The 18,353-nt window shown below is 41.8% G+C and overlaps 1 protein-coding gene across 7 annotated transcripts in view; it reads right to left on the bottom strand.

The window, feature by feature from the left end:
- Window positions 1–15,984, bottom strand: part of Tcaim (T cell activation inhibitor, mitochondrial) — a 33,412-nt gene extending 17,428 nt beyond the window's left edge. Inside the window, exons 1-5 of one of the 7 annotated variants that reach the window (XM_006512173.4) lie at window positions 15,809–15,984; window positions 12,661–12,730; window positions 9,604–9,816; window positions 6,909–7,065; window positions 2,471–2,723 (exon numbers count right to left, since the gene is read on the bottom strand). In XM_006512173.4, coding sequence (XP_006512236.1) covers window positions 2,471–2,723; window positions 6,909–7,065; window positions 9,604–9,816; window positions 12,661–12,723 — 686 coding nt within the window. In that variant the 5' untranslated portion in view covers window positions 12,724–12,730; window positions 15,809–15,984. Of the gene's footprint in view, window positions 1–2,470; window positions 2,724–5,756; window positions 6,013–6,908; window positions 7,066–9,603; window positions 9,817–12,660; window positions 12,731–15,710 lie in introns of those variants that run through there. The other 6 variants (XM_006512172.4, XM_006512174.4, NM_001013405.2 and 3 more) reach the window with 6 other exon arrangements.
- Between the last annotated feature and the right edge of the window lie 2,369 nt (window positions 15,985–18,353).

Here is an 18,353-nt window from a genome sequence, read left to right as displayed (position 1 = left end):
AGGGGTACAGGAGTCTGAATGGAAAACAAAGCAGGCTCTGAGGAGAGTGGGGATTCACAGCAGGGTGGCTCATAAGACAAAGGCAAACTCGGAAGTACATGCTAATGAAGCTAACAGGGGGGCTCTAAGGTGAGCAACTGCACCTGCACTGGGAATCCCACCCGTCACCTGCCCTGGCCCCCCACAGGTTTACTCCAACCAATGCTTGCTTTGTTTTCCTAGAGCTCTTGCACTGAGCTACACCTCGCACCTTCATATTTATTTCAAGTTTTAACTTCAGGTCATTTAAAGTATTGAGTACTTTCTGTGAACACATGCAGGTTAGCACTCAGTGCTGACAGACACATGCCTTATTTTTGGGAACTCACTATCTAGGACAATGTAATATAATAAAGTCTATCATATTAAAGATGGGGTCTTATTGAATATTTAAATGAAGAATTATTAAAAAATCAGCTTATACACAAAACCCTGAAGAATATTGCTGAATTATCTTTTTCTGATTTCAGTCTGTTTTTATTATTTTGCCAGATAGCTAGCACTTAGTTCTGGGTCCTTGGGACAATCTTTAAATAATGGATGCTCACGCAGCTGAGACCAGAACTGTCCTCTACAAAATACTCCACGGAGCCACAGACGTAATGCTTGTCTGAAACTCTTTAATACTTTACCCGTAAATCCTTAGGTTGAGCAAGATCCAACATCTTCATTTTTGTTTTTGTTTTTTGTCTTTTTATCTTGACTTAAGCAGTCTCACTTTTTCTATCTCGTTTAGGTCAAACGTTCCCAGTACCATGTCCACGTTTACAGAGGTCAAGGAAAGCTAACAGCATCCTCTCAAGGTGTCTGCAGACTGTCTGCATGCAGGCTGCAGCATCTTCTCAAGGTGTCTATGTCTACCTTTCCCTCTGCATTGCTAAGCTAGCACCTGAATGTGACCACATGGCCGCCTTGCATCTGCCCTCACTTCTGCCCCATCACTAATCATCTCCCACATCTCCATCTCCCTCTAGCATGTTTGCAGAAGGAAATCTAGGCGATGGAATGTATATAAGAGGTGATGTGTCTACGAGTCATGAATATACACAGGGATCACAGCTAGGCTCCTGCCCACATACACTGGTACCACAGCCACACACTTGTCTCCCCTTCTGTTAGCTTCCTCTTCACCTTGGGGGAATGTGGCCAGATGACAAGGGGTCCTGTGTTAGAGCAGATAATACATGGGAGGTTTAGTGGCAGTGGACAGCAAAGGATAATGTTCTAAGTTAATCATGTTCTAAGATATGGGCAGTCACTGGCTTCTTTGGATATAATTGCTGAAATAGAATGAAACTGGCTTTAAGGAGACTACTCTTAAAAAATTGAAAAGAAAAAAAAAAAGCATTAGTCTTGACTGGGCATGGTTGGTTGGGCCTTGAATCCTAGAAGATAGAAAGACAGGCCTTTGTGAGTTCAAAGCCAGGCTGATCTATATAGGGAATTCCAGGCCAGCCAGGGCTATACAAGCTGTTAGCCTGCCTCAGAAAACAAACAAATAAAACAAAAAAATTGTAGGATTATGCAAAATTACCAAACTGATATATTGAAATATATAATGCTAATATTTTGATAAAGCATCTGTCCTTTTACTTTACAAAATATATTCCATAAAAATGGGCTCATATTGGGCATAGTGTTTTACAAGCAGCTTTCTATACTTAACATAATACTATGAAAATCTGTCCTAATCAAAAAATAAGTTCAAAACCATAAAGTTATCAAAACATTAACAGCTGTTTACTAAACAAAGTATGCCAAATATTTCATATCTATTTTTTTGTTGCTGTTTTTTGTTTTGTTTTGTTTGAGGCAGGATCTCACTATGTAGCCCTGGCTGCCCTGGGAACTCAGTTATGGCCTCAAACCAAGCTGCGCTCAAAGTAACAGAGATCCTCCTGCCTCTGTATCCCAAATGTTGAGAGTGAAATAAAATACTACACACCCTACTCATATCTAATTTTTAAGATTTAAAAATATTCTTTTTCAATTACCTATTCAAGATGATATTTTATTAAGGTATCTGTTTATTTTGAGACAGGGATTCATTATGTATCTCAGGCTGTCCTGCCTTATCTGTTCATCCTTGTAACTAATTCCTAACTATTTTCCAAAGGCTGGGGTTGCGGCCATGTACCTGGCGTGTACTTCTGTAAGTATGGATTATTAAACTTAATTAAACTTATTAAACTGAACTCTCCACATAGACTACAAATGTACATCGTGTAAAGAGCTGATTTTAAAAACTTAAATCTTTTGCACTTACCTGGCATTAAATAATAAAAAAAAAAAGTGGAAGTGTTTCTTCAACTTTAAGAAACAATGAAATATATTTCCTCAAATATATTACTAAAACTTCTTTTCCTGCAAAACCAGAACTACATTTAAACAGAAACTACACGAGGCCATTTAAATAAACCTTTTTACTTACGTTAGGGTTGTTTCCACTCTTGAGACGTGTGTGAGGTCTTCATCAGGGTCCTTGAACCCAGTAAAGGAATAATAGGACCTATGCCATTTGATGGGTCTGTCAGGCATCCCTGTAGCTTCCTTGAGAGGCTGGGAATGCACATTAGTGTTCAAGCTTTGGACGTGTTCAACAGGCAAACTGCAGGAGTTGAGAATATACAATACTGTGCTTAGCAGATCGCTGCTGTGCAAAGTAAATCTGACTGCTCGGAATCCTAGAGAATATAATTCCCCCAGACAATTAATACAGATGATTACTTGTTTTAGCTTAGAATCGTTTTTCATGAAACAATTATAAAATTAGAATCTTTAAAAACATTTCATTATCCATTAAAATCTCCCCATTGTAAATCATCAAATGAAAAATCACTTCCTCCTTTAAATTCTACAGCAGGATTTTCATTTTCATGGATTTCTTTCTAGTTTGGCACCAGGAAGTAGGTGCCATCCCAGCTAAGAAGGGGATGGAGACTATTTTCAGTTCTGCCTGTGATGAATCTTGTCACTAAAAGGGGGGGTGTCCCCACATTCATCACAAAGATTCTAGCAGAGAGCAGGGAACCGGGGACACCTGCATTGGCAGGGCATGCTAGGGGAGGCCCAGGCTATCTACCTAGTGTTGGTGTGCACAGCTCATCTTTAAAAAATGTTTTAGATATTGTGTGTGTGTGTGTGTGTGTGTGTGTGTGTGTACCACATATATGCCAGGTGTCCAGAGAGGCCAGAAGAGGGTGTAAGATCCCCTTGGAACTGGAGTTGCATAGCGTTGTGAATTGCCATATGGGTTCTTGGAATTGAACCCAGGTCCTCTGGAAGAACAGCTAGTGTTCTAACCACTGAACCTCAGTCCAGGCCCAACACTCAACATTTAAAGGAAGCTTGAGAACTACACAGAGAGTAGGAGATATAGTGCACTGGCAGGGTTCTTGCCTAGAATGCACGAAGCCTTAGGTTTGATTCATAGCCTTGACAAAAAATTAAATTCTGTTAAGTATTATTAGTTATAATTTAGATAAGTTCTCACTATGTCACCGTGGTTGGCCTCAAATTCACATGTATCTGCTGGCCTCTGCCTTCAGAGTGATGGGATTAAACTTTGCTACCATTTTGGGCTGCAAAAACTTTATAAGCACACTTTCATTGTAAAGTTTCACACACATACACATGAGTAAAAATCTGTTAACAGGCATACACTCACATACTTTACTAGATATAATCACTGTTAACTGTTGGTACATAGTCTTCCAACAACATGTATTAATCATGTAGCTAAGCACACAATGTGGATATTCACAATTAAATTAATTTATTAAAACTAAGCTGAGTATGGTGGTGTAGGCCTGTAGCTCCAGCTCTCGTGCGAGGGGGAGAAAGATAAATGGGATTTCAAGGTTATTCTCCGCTATATGGTGAGTTTGAGGCCAGTTCGGGCTAAGATGTTTTTTCTCAACACGATAACCACCTCTTAAACCCATCATCACCACCACCATAAGAAACATTTAAATAAAGCTTAAAATCTATTCCTTGATCACATGAGCAACCTTTCAAGTACTCAGAGTCACAAGGCTAGTACTTGCTATACCTGAGGGTTCATCTGTGGAATACTTACAAGCTCCCTAGTACAAGCTGTCCCTCTTAGATAGTGCTGGTCTAAATCTTTTCTATATTCTTCTTTGAACTGTATTATGACATACATGCTAATGTTATCATGTTTGTACACGTATATTTATAAACATGCACTCACTCATTTTAAGTGGTTCCTTTTAGTAATGAGGGTATCACTATGGATGTATTATTTTGAACCTTTTGCCACCTAACTTGGTGGACTAGCCTGACTTCTTGTTACAGGGTTAAAATACGTTCATTCTTGTTTTCTATAAAACTTAAGTTTTACTATGTCTTGATATATTTTTCCAAATCTGATTTGTTCCACACCCCATACACTGACTACGCCCTGACCTTCACCCTGATAAGTTGTTCTGTCGAATAATTTTAGATGTTCAGTCAATTCCCTACATAACCAGAAATCCTCCACCTCTTAGAAAGCCCTAGCCTTGTAGTTTGGGGGCTATAAAAACCCCACTGTCTCCGTTGTTCAGTGCTATTTTCTCAAGCCCTGTTTTAGGGAGCCAGCCCTGTCTGACACAAAACAAAGCTTGAGCTGTGGTTTCACTCTCATTCGGAAGCATCAACACCGTCAGCATCTGTATGTAGAAATGAGCCTATTCTTTTCAGCAGCTACCTGCTAGTCAATTTCACAACACGACTCATTTATCATTTCCAGTAGTGAGGGGCTTGAAAGTAGTAAGACATTTTTCTTAATGGGATCATTCTGAGGACTATTGGCAGGAGAAAAGAAAAATTCAAGCTTTTTCCCCTTGAAATTCAGGAAGGAGCTCAGACTTAAAATAGCTAATTTAATAGCTTAACAGGAACACAGCCAGCCCCCAGGAGGCAGAAACTGGGGGACTCTCTGTACAGAGTCATCTTAGTCTACATAAGCTCTGGCTTTAAAAAGCAGAGTTGGGGTAAGAGCTATGCGCTTGCTCTTCCAGAGAATCTGGATTTGATTCCAGCACCCACATGGTGGCTTACAACAATCTGCAGTTTCAGTCTCAGGGGATCTGATGTCCTTCTGACCTTGGGTGCCAAGCATGCCTATGATATATATATAAGCAGGCAAAATACTCAACTGAAAAATGGTTACATCTAGCTGAGCATAGTGGCACATTCCTTTAATCTCAGCACTCAGGAGGGAGAGGCAGGTGGATTTCTTAAATTTGAGGCTAGCCTGGTCTAAAAGTGAATTCCAGGAGAGCCAAGGCTGTTACACACAGAAACCTTGTCTTGAAAAACAAAAAACATAAAAGATTAAAACTAATAAAAAATTTAAACTAAGTCAAGGAATAAGCTGTACTTTCCATATTAGTTTATCAACTCATTGATTATTGACTCTATCACATAGACTGCTACCCAATAAGACAGGCCTTTAGTTCCTTAAGATTCCTTTTGAGAAATAGCAGTTTTGCTGTTTGGGGTGAGATTATTACAAGCCATGCTGTAGATGTTTCTGTGGGGCCACTCATGTGTAAAGCACTGGCTAATTAATGTGAGACCCACTGTTCAATCCCCAGAATTAAAAAGAAAGTCTGAATTTACATAGCCACATCAGAGCATGAAGAAAGTTTTTCCTCTATGTAGCTCTGATCTGTAGCTCACTCTGTAGCCCAGGCTGGCCTTAAACTCACCAGATCCTTCTGCTGCCGCCTCCACCACGCCTGGCCTACAGAAGTGCTCTTACCATGTGCAGATAAGAGCGATGTGAGGGGTCACCAGCAGACAGAGCAGCACCTGATCACTTTGGCTTGCTCTTTTATTGTTATCTGAGTTATAGTCCATTTTGTAAGGGAGATATTCTGATTTCCTCTGGTAGATAAAAATACTATCTTTTAAAAAATCATGTTTCCTTTCATTTTTAACTTAATTTCTGCCTTCATCCGTTCTTGCTAATGAATAGTTTTCAGTTAACCATTAGCTGGCAGTGGAGGACTTCTGGACCTTGCTCAGTCAAGGCTGGCTACAGCTATTTGTTTAAGCCTTAATTCAGAGAATTTTTTATTGAATCCTATCTTGTTTTAATGCTTACTCTGATAATAAAGTTCATTTTCACTTGGACCACCAAAAGAACCCAGAACTGGAAAAATGACTTAGGTCTTTAAGAATGCAATGTATTGTCATGAAAATAAACAACAAAAATATGCCCTAACAAAGCAATAAAGAGAAGATATGAAAGCTGAGAGTGCTTGTCGGGAAAAAGGTTGTCTGGAAATGGGAGGGGTAGGAAGGAGTATTAGGGGTTTCCAATGACCACAATATATCATCTATGTATGAAATTGACAATAGAAACATCAGTCTCTTAGTAATGCCAAACTGATAATGAAAATTGCTAAAGTGGCTATTCTCAGGCATCTAGTTCCCAGGTTATCTGCACAGTGTGCATCCGCTCAGACCCACCCTGCTGACTGACTGAGGCGCTCTTGCTCCTCCTTCACCTGGCTTCTCTTTGGGCTAAACACCATCATGGATGGATTGGAACTTACTTAGTAGATGAGGCTGGCCTCAAACTCAAAGAGATGTTCCTTCTCTGTCTCCCTAGTGCTCCCTACAGGCTTGCACCCCAACCAACACTTGGCTGGAATACTTTGGGAAACAATTGTTTAAACACACAAAAATGACTTGCTTAAACACATCCAGCTAGGAACAGAATCTAATTCTAGAAAACCAATTATGATAGTTATCAATAATCAAGGCTCAAATCCCAAGGTATTCTGGCAATGTCATAACTAATGAACACATTTCACATGAAGCAGTCAGGGACACAACAGAAATAAACAACGTACCGGTAGTACTGATAGGCTCCTGGCCTTCAGAGGAATTCTGGGCTGTTTTTTCTCTTATATAAAATGTAAGCTGAGTTGGTTTCAGAGATTTGAAGCCTGGTTTCTGGAGATTTTCTAAATAGACACTTAATCTCTTAAGAGAATTTTCATTGACTTCCTAGAAAAAAAAGGGGGGGGGTATTTACATGTGAGTAAAGAAAGAAGAAACTATTATGTGGTCTTTACATATATTGAAGATATTAAATAATTTACTGTTAAAAATGCTGAGGGAACCTAGCCTGGTGGTATAAGACTTTAATCACAGCACTTGGAGGTAGAAACAGGCAGATCTTGGTGAGTTCCAAACCACTGTTTCAAAACAAAACAAAACACCCTAAAAACAACCAACCAACCCAAAACAAAGCTATACAGTGAGACACTGCTTTGTTTTGTTTTTTAAAAAAAATTGAGAGCTGGAAAGATGGCTTAATGGTCAGAGTACTGGCTGCTCTTGCATAGAAGCTGGGTTCAGTTTCTAATACTCATGTGGCAGCTCACACATGACGGCTTCTCACTACAGCTCCAGGGGATGCAATGCCCTTTTCTACCCTCCATGGTCAATGTGCTCACTCACCCAAACAGACGCATACTCATGCACATAACTGAACATAAACGCTTAAAGAAATGCTGGGATTTCACAGATTGTTTGGTAAAAGGAAAGGCTAAGCTCCACAGCACACAGCGCACAGTGCACAGCTGCTGAAGGGGAGACACAGATCATGTGAGCATCGGGGTCACAGGCGGTTAGAGTCCTTCATCACGTAGGAGTAAAACCAGCCTAGCTATGATTGCTATCGCAAAGCAATAAATTAGCGATTAAGAATTAGATTTATTATGTCTTAATAATATTTCCACGACAGACCATTGAGATGCATTTTTTATAAAAACAGAAGAACTAAGAAAATTCCTACATATATGTGATAAACAAAGCTATAAGACAAATAACCAGATTAAGAGGAAATCCAGCTTATTTTTTAGTAAAGGTTATAATGTGCTCTTTGATGTATATAACAACAGCATCTTCTTGATTACTGGAGTACTACGCAGTCCCTAAAAGAGAAGATGCATAAAAGAGGGGATAGAGATGCAGACATCCAAGGGTTCCTAGGTCAATTGTTGTTGGTAAAGAATGGCAGGAACAGTAACCACTTCTTTTATTTTAAATGTGTGTGTGTGTGTGCACACGCACACATGGATGTGTGGTATTCATGTCATAGCATGTGTGTAGAGGTCAGAGAAAAGTTTCCTGGAATCTGTTTTTTCCTTCCATCATGTGGGTTCTAGGGACTGAACTCAGGTTGACTACCTTGGCAGTAAATGACCCTCCTGGCTGAGCTAACTTGCTGGCCTTATTTTATTTTTCTAAGTATTTCTATTAAGCTCAGGAAGGCCTTGAACATGAATTTAAGGTCTATATGCCTGAGTCTCCAAAGTGCTGTAAAGCTGTATACTTCTAAGCCTAGATTAATAACAACTGTTTTGTTTTGTTTTGTTTTGTTTTGTCTTTGAGATAAGGTTAGGGCTCTCACTAACCCAGGCTGGCTTTGTCCTCCTAGCCTTGCTGACAATAACAACTGCTTTTGATCATTTAAATCCCTCTATCTGCACACATGTCTTGAAAGTAGAAGTCATTTTGCATTTTGTTTCTAGAATTTATCATATGACATACTTGGTCAGAAAGCCCTCTAAGCAAGTTAGGTCCTGTCCTGCCACTGTGGTACTAAGTCCTGCTTCATGCAGTAGCAGCGTCCTCCTAAAATCTCAGCACTTGGACCTTGAGAATTTGAAGGTTCAGGTACGGAGCACAGCTACTAGGGTATACCAGATGATCCAAAAGTTTATCTGATCACAGAACGTTATCCTTTTTAATAAAGCACTAAGCTTTTGGAGAGATGGATGCACATAGAGTGAGCATGATAGAAAGGACACCTGCCTAGCCGTCCAGATCACCTGCCGAGTGACAGATGTCACAGCAAGATTACATCCAACTCCAACTGGATTCACTGCAAATTTGAGGTCAGCTTGAGTCACCTAGTGAGACACCCCCAAAACAAAACAAAACAAAACAAAACAGAAGGGCTAGATCGTGGTCACAAACTCTTTGGGAAGCTATGCAGGAGGAGGAAATGGTCTGAGTTTGAGAGTAATCTGAGGCTTAAAATGACACCCGGCTCAAAATAAAAAACGGAACCCAAACTCTACCCAAAATAAAACTGAAATCTTCAAAGTTACTTTTGATGTTTTTAATTTTGCTAGAAGAAATAGTGGAAGGGTCTCGTGGGAGTCAATATATACAATGATCTGTAGCAAATGAACAGGAATGGGGGTAAAGGAAACTGGGACCGGACCTCTCAAGCCTTATTTTACTCCAAAAACGACGGCAGAAACATTATTATTACACTCTTCAGCTTATGTGGCAACTTTATTGCTTATATAAATAATGACAGCTTTGAATAAACAATGGTTTCAACTGCTTTATTACAAATGTTCACTAAATTTACTAATTGGAAACTATTGTTTTTCAAGTTAGTACTTACTGCTTCTGTGTCAACCATTATGAGAGAATAATCCAAACTTACAGGACTTTCTGCATTCTATTGCCTCAAAGGTAAATCAACTAGACATATAGACAATAAGTTAAAAAATAAGTGTTTACCCTTTCCCTGGGGTGCTGTCCAAAGAAATCAGGATGCACTGCAAAGTAGAAAGGCCTCAAGGCGTTGATGGCTTCTGCCCCTGATAAAGCTCGAGAGTAGTGAAGCCAATGAGGGAGGACCTTCCTCAGGCCGAACCTATCAGAGACACAGGGATTACTCTCTGTGACATCCATCCATCCACCATACATCACCATGTAGGAGGTGCAGCCAACCTAAATGTACCATGCAGGGGGAAAACAGAGAACAAGGTAGAAACTGATTTGCTACAATCTGTCAGGTTTTCCCATGGTGGTTCTAAGCCTTCACTGCAGCATGAGCAGTAGTCGTAGGAGCAGAACTCCCCTCCATGGCTCTCCAGGAGCTGGGTTCACAAGTGACGACACTTTTCTCCATCAAGTTCTGTTTTCTTTTCCTTAGTTTACATCAGTGTACTTTTTTCCAGGGCAGTGGGGAATGCCCTGAGAACTTCAGCAGCAAGAGGAAGATGTCTGTCCTTCAGTTTCCTCATTACCAGAGTGATAACGGAATTCTAATCAGACAACTTGACAGACATTCCCATTCTTTTTTTTTTTTTTTTTTTTTTGGAGACAGGGTTTCTCTGTATAGCCCTGGCGACATTCCCATTCTTAAGTCGTGTCTCAAACTGTCTGGAATGTTCTTAAAGTACTGTTTAATCTTTTCAATGAAAATAATATTACAGTATTTTAGTCCAAAGGAAATGACTTATGATTCTCAGGGAGCAATTCCACAATGCCTATCTTTGAATACTGTAATTTACATTTCCATTCTGATTATTCTACATAGAAGTGTCTACAGTGCTGGGCATGCTTTGCAACCTGTGAGGCATGTTTTATACTGTTACAATGATAGAGATTATAGAACTAACTTGAAGATTTCTTGATTGTTATTTTCTTTATGTGCATTTGTGTGACGGAATGCCAAATATGCACAGGTGTCTGGAGACCAGAAGAGTTCACTGGACACATGTGAGCAATTATGAGTGGCCTGATATGGGTGCTGGGAACTGAACTCAGATTCTCTGCAAGAGCAGTATGAGCTTTTAACCTCTGAGCCATCTCTCCAGCCTACAGAAGATTTAACAGTCTGGCAAACACCAGTATATTTTCAGGATACTTTGTTTTATTTTGCATGTATCCGAGCCTTTTATAAAATAAGTGTACAGATCGTTCAGTAAAAGAGTTTGAATAATAAATAAGGCAGTTAATGGGATTGCTCAGTTGGTAAAGTGCTATGTAAGTATGAAAACCGGAGTCTGAGCCCAGCCAGTAATACACAGTGAGAACCTGTCTCAGACAGACAGATGGACAGCAAGGAAGATAGTTCAGCCCTTACTCATCTCCTCTCCTTAACGTATCCCTAGGTGGCTCAAACTTGAGACCTTCCTGATGTGACCTCTAAAGGCACTGGGATCCCCACCTTCACACTGCTATTTTTGATTCTGTGGCATAACATCCCTTGCTGCCAAAGCACAAAACCCAGATGAGGTCACACCACTCACGCCTGTCCTCAAGTTAGCCTAGCAGCTTCTCTTTATACTATCTCCTAACATCAGTCCTACTTTCTCTGCTACTAGACTGTCATCGCTGACACAGCTTGCATAGCCTCCCCACTAGCCTGCTTCTCTGTCTTTTCCCAAACAATGCTATTTGCTGTTTGTTTGTTTTTTTTTTCTTTTTAAAACTTATTACTTTAAAGAACAAACAACTTTTGACTGACTCTTTGGGAGTCCCACGTCATGTATCCCAACCCCAATCATCTCCCGTCCCTTCACATCTACCCTCTGCCCTTGCAACTTGCTCCCCAAAGAAAAGAAAATAAGATAGAATTAAAAAAAAAATCTCATTGTGGAAGCTGCAATGGGTCACACTAAATACCCTTCCGTCAACATAGCTTTACTTACAAATGTTCACTGCAATGAGTCATCGGTCTGCTTCAAGGCCTCTGGCTTCTGTTAACTATCTATAATGAATCGTCACTAGGATTCTTCTTGAATATCCCATTTTTGCTCTGCGTCTTAGAGATCCTGCAGCTTTGGCTCTGCAGGACAGGCTCTTTCACATGTTCTAGCAGATCATGGATCGGGTAGATGTTGGGGTGGATCAACTCAAAGCCATGGATCTGGGTTTGGGAGGTAGCTGAGTTGGTTGTCCCGGAGCTCACCTGCTGCCACACCACCAAGGTGAGCGCTCCATGACTACTCTGGCTAGCTCACCCAATGCTGCATCAGGCAAGGGAGGGCCCCTTTTGCACCTTAGCCACCAGGGCCAGCTCTACTGTGCTGCCCAGGTTGGGTACAGAGCCAGGGTGGGGTGGGAGTGGGGCAATTGTATTTCTTATACAAATACTTTTAATATCCTCCACAGTTTCTACAAGGCAAGACCCATTTTTGAGTCTTTAATCAATCCTTTTAACTTGCTCTCAAATACTCCTTATAAAAACTTAGAAGTCTGTAACTCCAGTGGGGTGGAGAGGGGAGGATCAGGAATTCAAAACTAGCCATGGCTACATAATGAATATGAAGCCAGCCTGGGCTATATATATATGAGACTTTGTCTCATCATCTCTTCTGGAGAACCCTCAGCCAAGCTCCAATGATCTCCCTTAGCCTTCCCGTTTACATGATTTACAAACCCTCAAACTCCCACCTATCCAAGCTGTACTTACTTATATGTGCTGCACATCTACTGCGTACCAGGAGGAGAATTTGCATAATTATTATAGTCATTTTCTTTGAACTCTAAAGCATCAAAGTATGTGCTCTGCAGATTGGGAACTTAATACCATTCTGGGAGAGGCTTGATTTATTTTCCCTCTTCATGTTTAATTTAGAACTATTCTGTTGGAACTGTTTTCTCCTGCTTTGAATGGAGCCTTAGACAGTTCGGCTACTCTTATTAGTTTTCTTTCTTTCTTTCTTTTTGTTCCTGCCTAAAACCATAAAATGATACAGTTTTGAGATCTGAAAAGCAAGTTGAAATTAGCTCAATACACAACAGACCCTCCTCTAAACAAACAGAGTGGACCACAGCGCTTACCTCCTCAAAGGCCTCAAGTGGCAAAACATTTCCGAATAAGCACGCCAACTTCCAAGCATCCATTAATTGCCTAATGGACAAAGTGAACAGAAGAGCTGAACAAGTGAAAGGTTAAAAACGTATCACCACCATGTTACCATCCTCAAAGTGAAATGCTAAAGAATTAACCTAATAAAATATTTAAAAACGTTTTACGTGTGAGGATGTGGTTTAGTTATTTTTCTGTTGCTGTGATTAAAAAACAAAACAAAACCCTGCAATATAAGAAGAGTTTATTTTGGCGTAGTTTCAGGAGGGGATACAATCCGTATGTGTGTGTGTGTGTGTGTGTTGTCCTTCTTCCAACTTCCTAACCTTCTGTAACCTTCTGGAAGAGTGCTACAAGCTACTTATGACTTTCTTTTGTTCTGTGACTAAAAGCCCATGTAACTGCTTTTATGTTAGAATATATTATTCAGGGAAAACTGAATATATCTTCCCAGGCTATAGTCATTCATATTTGATATGTAATATGAACACTTTCTATAATTACTACCTTTGTGGGAAGAGATTTTTTTTTCTGTTAGCACCCTTAGCTTAAATGAAAGCCTTTTCTTAATAAGTTCTTCTGCAGTGTAAATCAAGATCTCAGCTTCAACTGAGTAAAATCCTTGAAAGAACTCAGTCTGTCTCTTCAATTGCTGCAGTCAGTTACACAGAGAATCAAAGACTCAGAAGATTGGAGACACTGCTTTAGCACAGGGGCAGGTTCTGGGAAACGCTAGAGATACCAGACCTAACAGTCTATTGCAGCTATGTCAGCTGCAGGAGTTCTGTCTGCAGACAGATTCTCATGACGGCTACCAGTACTCCACAGAATACACTGCCCTTCCACTTAGAGAAAACCTCAGGTAGGCTACAGATGGACAAGAGGCACTCCTAACTCTCTCATCAGACTCAGAAGGCATTCTGAGTCCTTAATTTATCACTTCACCAGTGCTTCCATGTTAGGTCCAGGGTAAAACAACGAGCATTTGTTGTGTTCACTAAACTTAGTTTGAGGAAAGGGTAGAGAAGCAGGACACAGACACAAGTAGATAACTGTAAAACAAAGCAGTAAATGCAATGATTCCGACTTTCAGAGTAACAGGAGACTTCCTGAGGCTACACCTATAGGGCAGGGAGGGCACCCTGGAGAGCCTTGTCCTAAAGAAATGATCTACTGTGTGGACAGAAGGTAGATATGGAAGGATAAAATTCGTTTACAAGCCAGTATAAATGACTACCCGAATCTACTTAATAGTGGTATTATTTTCTGTTCCATTCCTTCCTTTCTTTCTTCAAGGTCTGCAACTCTCTACGTAGCTCAGGCTGGTCTGGAACTTGCTTTGTAGATCTAACAGCCTCTGTCCATTATTTTTGACAAGCACAGAAATTATCAAATAGAGGTCTTCAACACTGAGCTTTGGCCCCTTGGCACAATCTGTATTTGAAAGTAACTTATTTCAATTAACTTAACTTCACACTAACTTCACTTTAGTTATGGTTTCCCTTTGTAACTATCTTGGAATTTTTCTTTAGAAAAAAAAATTCTTCTCTCAAGTAATGATAAAACCATACCTAACTACCTTTCTTTTCTTTTCCTTTCTGTTTGTTTGTTTGTTTGTTTGTTTTTGGAGACAGGATATCACTTTGTAGACTTGGCTGGCATCCAACTCAGAGAGATCTACCTGCTTCTGCCTCTGGAGTACTGGGATTAAAAGCATGCACCCTCTCACCCAGAGACCAGGATTTAAAAAAAAAAAAATGCTTTTAGGCTTTCTACTTAGAGTAGGGAACCAAGTAAACAACCAGAGCAAAACCAGGAGACAGTATTAGACATATCAATGATAACAAGTTCCATTTGTTTGTTTTTGGAGACAAAGTTTCTCTGTGTAACACCCCTAGCTGTCCTGGACCTCATTCTGTAGACCATGCTGGCCTTGAACTCACAGAGATCCAACTGTCTCTGCCTCCTGTTGCCTCCCATTGCTGGGATTAATGACACTCCACCATCGCCTGGCTAGATAACAAATTCTTTAGCTTTCCTTTTGTATCTTGCTGGAGAGTTAAATCATAACTACAAACTCTACAGTTTCAAGAAGGATTCAGGCACTTCTGGCCCAGCCTGACCTAATATATACAGGCACTGGTGCTACTCCAAGGTCCAATTACACCCACTGAACCCTAAGATCTGGCACAAGAGAAAAAATTACGACAAAAACTCTTCGGACCTGCTGTTGCCCCCTCAAACCATTTTCATCTTATAGGTTAGTGTAGGGCATGTCTTCTGGGCCTTTCCATTATGAGGGATCAGGTTTTTCAGAGAGTACCCACTCTAGCACTGCAATTTCCCTGAGCTTAAAACTCCTTCATCAACACTAAGCCAAGGGATGGCAGGCATCTCCAGTTCCTTTTCAGTAGGCCATCTGTAGACAAATCTAACCAACCAACCAGCCAACCAAACTTTGACACCTTTTTAAAACTATATGAACTCCACATTAAATCTGGAATCTCCAATCGGTGGTCTCAAACTGATAAAATTCAGCCTGATCCTGTTTCCTTTTACCATTATCCTACAATCTTAAACCCATTCGCACACACACATTCCACAGATGTCTTGAATGAATTAGCACACTCCTTAAGCTCTTTAGTGGTGAAGTGCACTTGAGTAATCTACGCCTCAGACTCCCCTCTGAGAGTCTACTTAGCCATAAGTTTGATTACAGGTCTAGAGGTGAATGGACAGGTCCGCAACTTGGGGTGCAGCTCCTCCCAGGGCCCCACCAGCCTCAAGGCTCTCCCAGCAGCAGCCTAAACCCAGCTCCCATCTGACAGCCTCGCCTACGCCTCAGCACGCACAGGCCAAGGCCTGTGTGGCAAGTGTGGAGTCCCTGGGCAACTTTCGCTCTGCAGGGAGCTCCTGACAGGTCTGGCCCACTGTCTCAGAGGCCTGGGTTCGTGCTTGGACGCCCCGACACTTGGAGCCGGCAGGCCGCACGAACCATGCTCATTGGCTAAGGCGGACCGACCTTCCTCCTAGAACGCCTGCGCAAGGCCGGCAAGCGGCTCCCAGCCAGGACGTCGGCTCTCAGCGGCCTCCCACCCCGCTTCAAAGCGGTGTCCTTACCCCGCTATCTGCGGGTTTCCGAAGGCAGCTTCGGGAGACACAAGCCGGTTCTTCCGGCCGACTAGGTCTGAGGGAGAAAGATGATTGGCAGGCAGGTGGGAGGACGATAAGCAAAGGTAAAGGAGTAGCGGGAGGCAGGGGCGGGGCCAAAGCGCGCACGCGCAGCCCCTGGTGGGGAGGGGGGAAGGGGCGGAGCTATGCAAGGCGCTCTGGTGACGCAGTTCTTGCTGAGCAGCCGTTGGTAGTCTTGGTAGGCTTCCCAGATGCAGCTGAGTGTGAAAGATCCGGTTCCTCTGGCTTACATTTCCCACTTGACTTTTCCTCAATCTAATCTATTTGAGATAGTTTAATTATTTGGGACAGTGGCTCACACTGTAACCCACGCTGGCCTTGAACTTGCGGCAATTCTCCTGCTTCAGCCTCCTACGTGCTTTGATTACAGGCATGACACATCGCGACTCCTTACTAGGCTGTTTTTAAACGTTCAGTGTACTCAGCATGGGCTTTTTACTGCTTTATTGGACGTCTGTAACTGATCTCCAGACCTGCAAATGATGGAATATAAACTGCTTTTCGCTTTGCTACCTCTTGGCTTGGTCAACCAGCAAGAAGCCATCCCACCCCTTCTCTCAGATCTTCATTCTCCTGAAGACGACCTTGCGGCCCACATCGTGTCCTTTGTCTGCAGGAGCATAGTTTACAATTGCCCACCTGTCTCTGAGGCAGTGTGTGCGCCACATGTCACGCAAGCTTAAGAGTGCTGGGACTCAATTTTCCTGCCCTTGTGAGACTGTAGATTTAAGGACACTGCCTCTACCCATTTTGAGAACTCCTTTAAATACTTGTCCCATTTATTACCCTATTTAGGGCTTTTCCCCTCTAGACGACTTGAATTTGTGGCGTACAGTACTATTTAGAGTGAGGACTATGTTAAAGAGAATAGGCTACAGATACTGAAGGTGGTTTCTGAAGGAGTTTTTGTTTTTTGTTTTGAGACGGGATTTCTCCGTGTAGTCCTGTAGACAAGGCTGGCCTTGAAGAGAGATCTGCTGGCCTCTGCCTCCTGAGTGCTGGGATCAAAGGCATGGGCCACCACCACCTGACAACTTCTGAAGTTTTAACTTCTTAGTGTTTTGGGACAATCCTTGTTAGATATTTATATTTTGGCACATTTGTTTAAAATATTTTCATTAGCAATGTCCTTAGTCACATATTATCATAAAGCATACAGTACTGTGCTGCCAGGTCGACCAACAGATGAAAGTGTTTGCTATCAGACCCTCCAGCCTGACCACTGTGGTTTGATTACCGTAACTAGATGGAGGTGGAAGGAAAGAACAGATTCCAAAAACGCTGTCCTGCAAAAATCCACATGGATGTGTGCTCCTCCCACAACGTACACGTAATAGTCATATGAGACCCACTGAAAGGGAGCTGTTAGGAGGGTAACTTAGACATTTGGTGGGGTGCCCTGGATCTTTGTGTTTTCAGTCTGTGCTGCTGCTTTATGTTAACTTCACACATGCTAGAGTCCTTAGAGAAGAGGGAGCCGCGATGGAGAAAACACCTCTGGAGATCACACTGCAGGAAAGCATTTTCTTAGTGACTGATGTAAGAGGTCCCAGCCCACTGTGAGTGGTGCCATCCATGGGCTGGTGGTCCTGGGTTCTAGAAAACAACCCTGAGATTCCACCTCGCAACAGTCTGAATGGCTAAGATCAAAAATTCAGGTGACAGCAGATGCTGGGGAGGATGTGGAGAAAGAGGAACACTCCTCCACTGCTGGTGGGATTGCAAGCTGGTAGAACCACTCTAGAAATCAGTTTGGCTGTTCCTCAGAAAACTGGACATAGTACTACTGGAGGACCCAGCTATACCACTCCTGGGTATATACCTAGAAGATGCTCCAGCATGTAATAAGGATACATGCTCCACTATGTTCATAGCAGCCTTATTTATAATAGCCAGAAGCTGGAAAGAACCTAGATGTCCCTCAACAGAGGAATGGATACATTTGGTACATTTACATAATGGAATACTACTCAGCTATCAAAAACAATGAATTCATAAAATTCTTAGGCAAATTGATGGAACTAGAAAATATCCTGAGTGAGGTAACCCAATCACAAAAGAACACACATGATATACACTCACTGCTAAGTGGATATTAGCTCAGAAACTTAGAATACCAAGATACATTTTGCAAAACACATGAAACTCAAGGAAGACCAAAGTATGGATACTTCTGTCCTTCTTAGAAGGGGGAACAAAATACCCGTGGGAGGAGATACAGAGACAGAGTGTGGAGCAGAGACTAAAGGAATGACCATCCAGAGACTGCCCCACCTGGGGATCCATCCCACATACAACCACCAAACCCAGACAATATTGTGGATGCCAACAAATGCTTGCTGACAGGAGCCTGATATAGCTGTCTCCTGAGAGGCTCTGACAGTGCCTGCCAAATACAGAGGTGGTTCTCTCAGCCAACCATTGGATTGCGCACAAGGTCCCCAATGGAAGAGCTAGAGAAAGGACCTAAGGA

This window comes from Mus musculus, chromosome 9 (genome assembly GCF_000001635.26).
Source record: "Mus musculus strain C57BL/6J chromosome 9, GRCm38.p6 C57BL/6J".
Lineage (NCBI taxonomy): Eukaryota > Metazoa > Chordata > Mammalia > Rodentia > Muridae > Mus > Mus musculus.
This window is presented reverse-complemented; position numbering and strand designations above follow the sequence as displayed.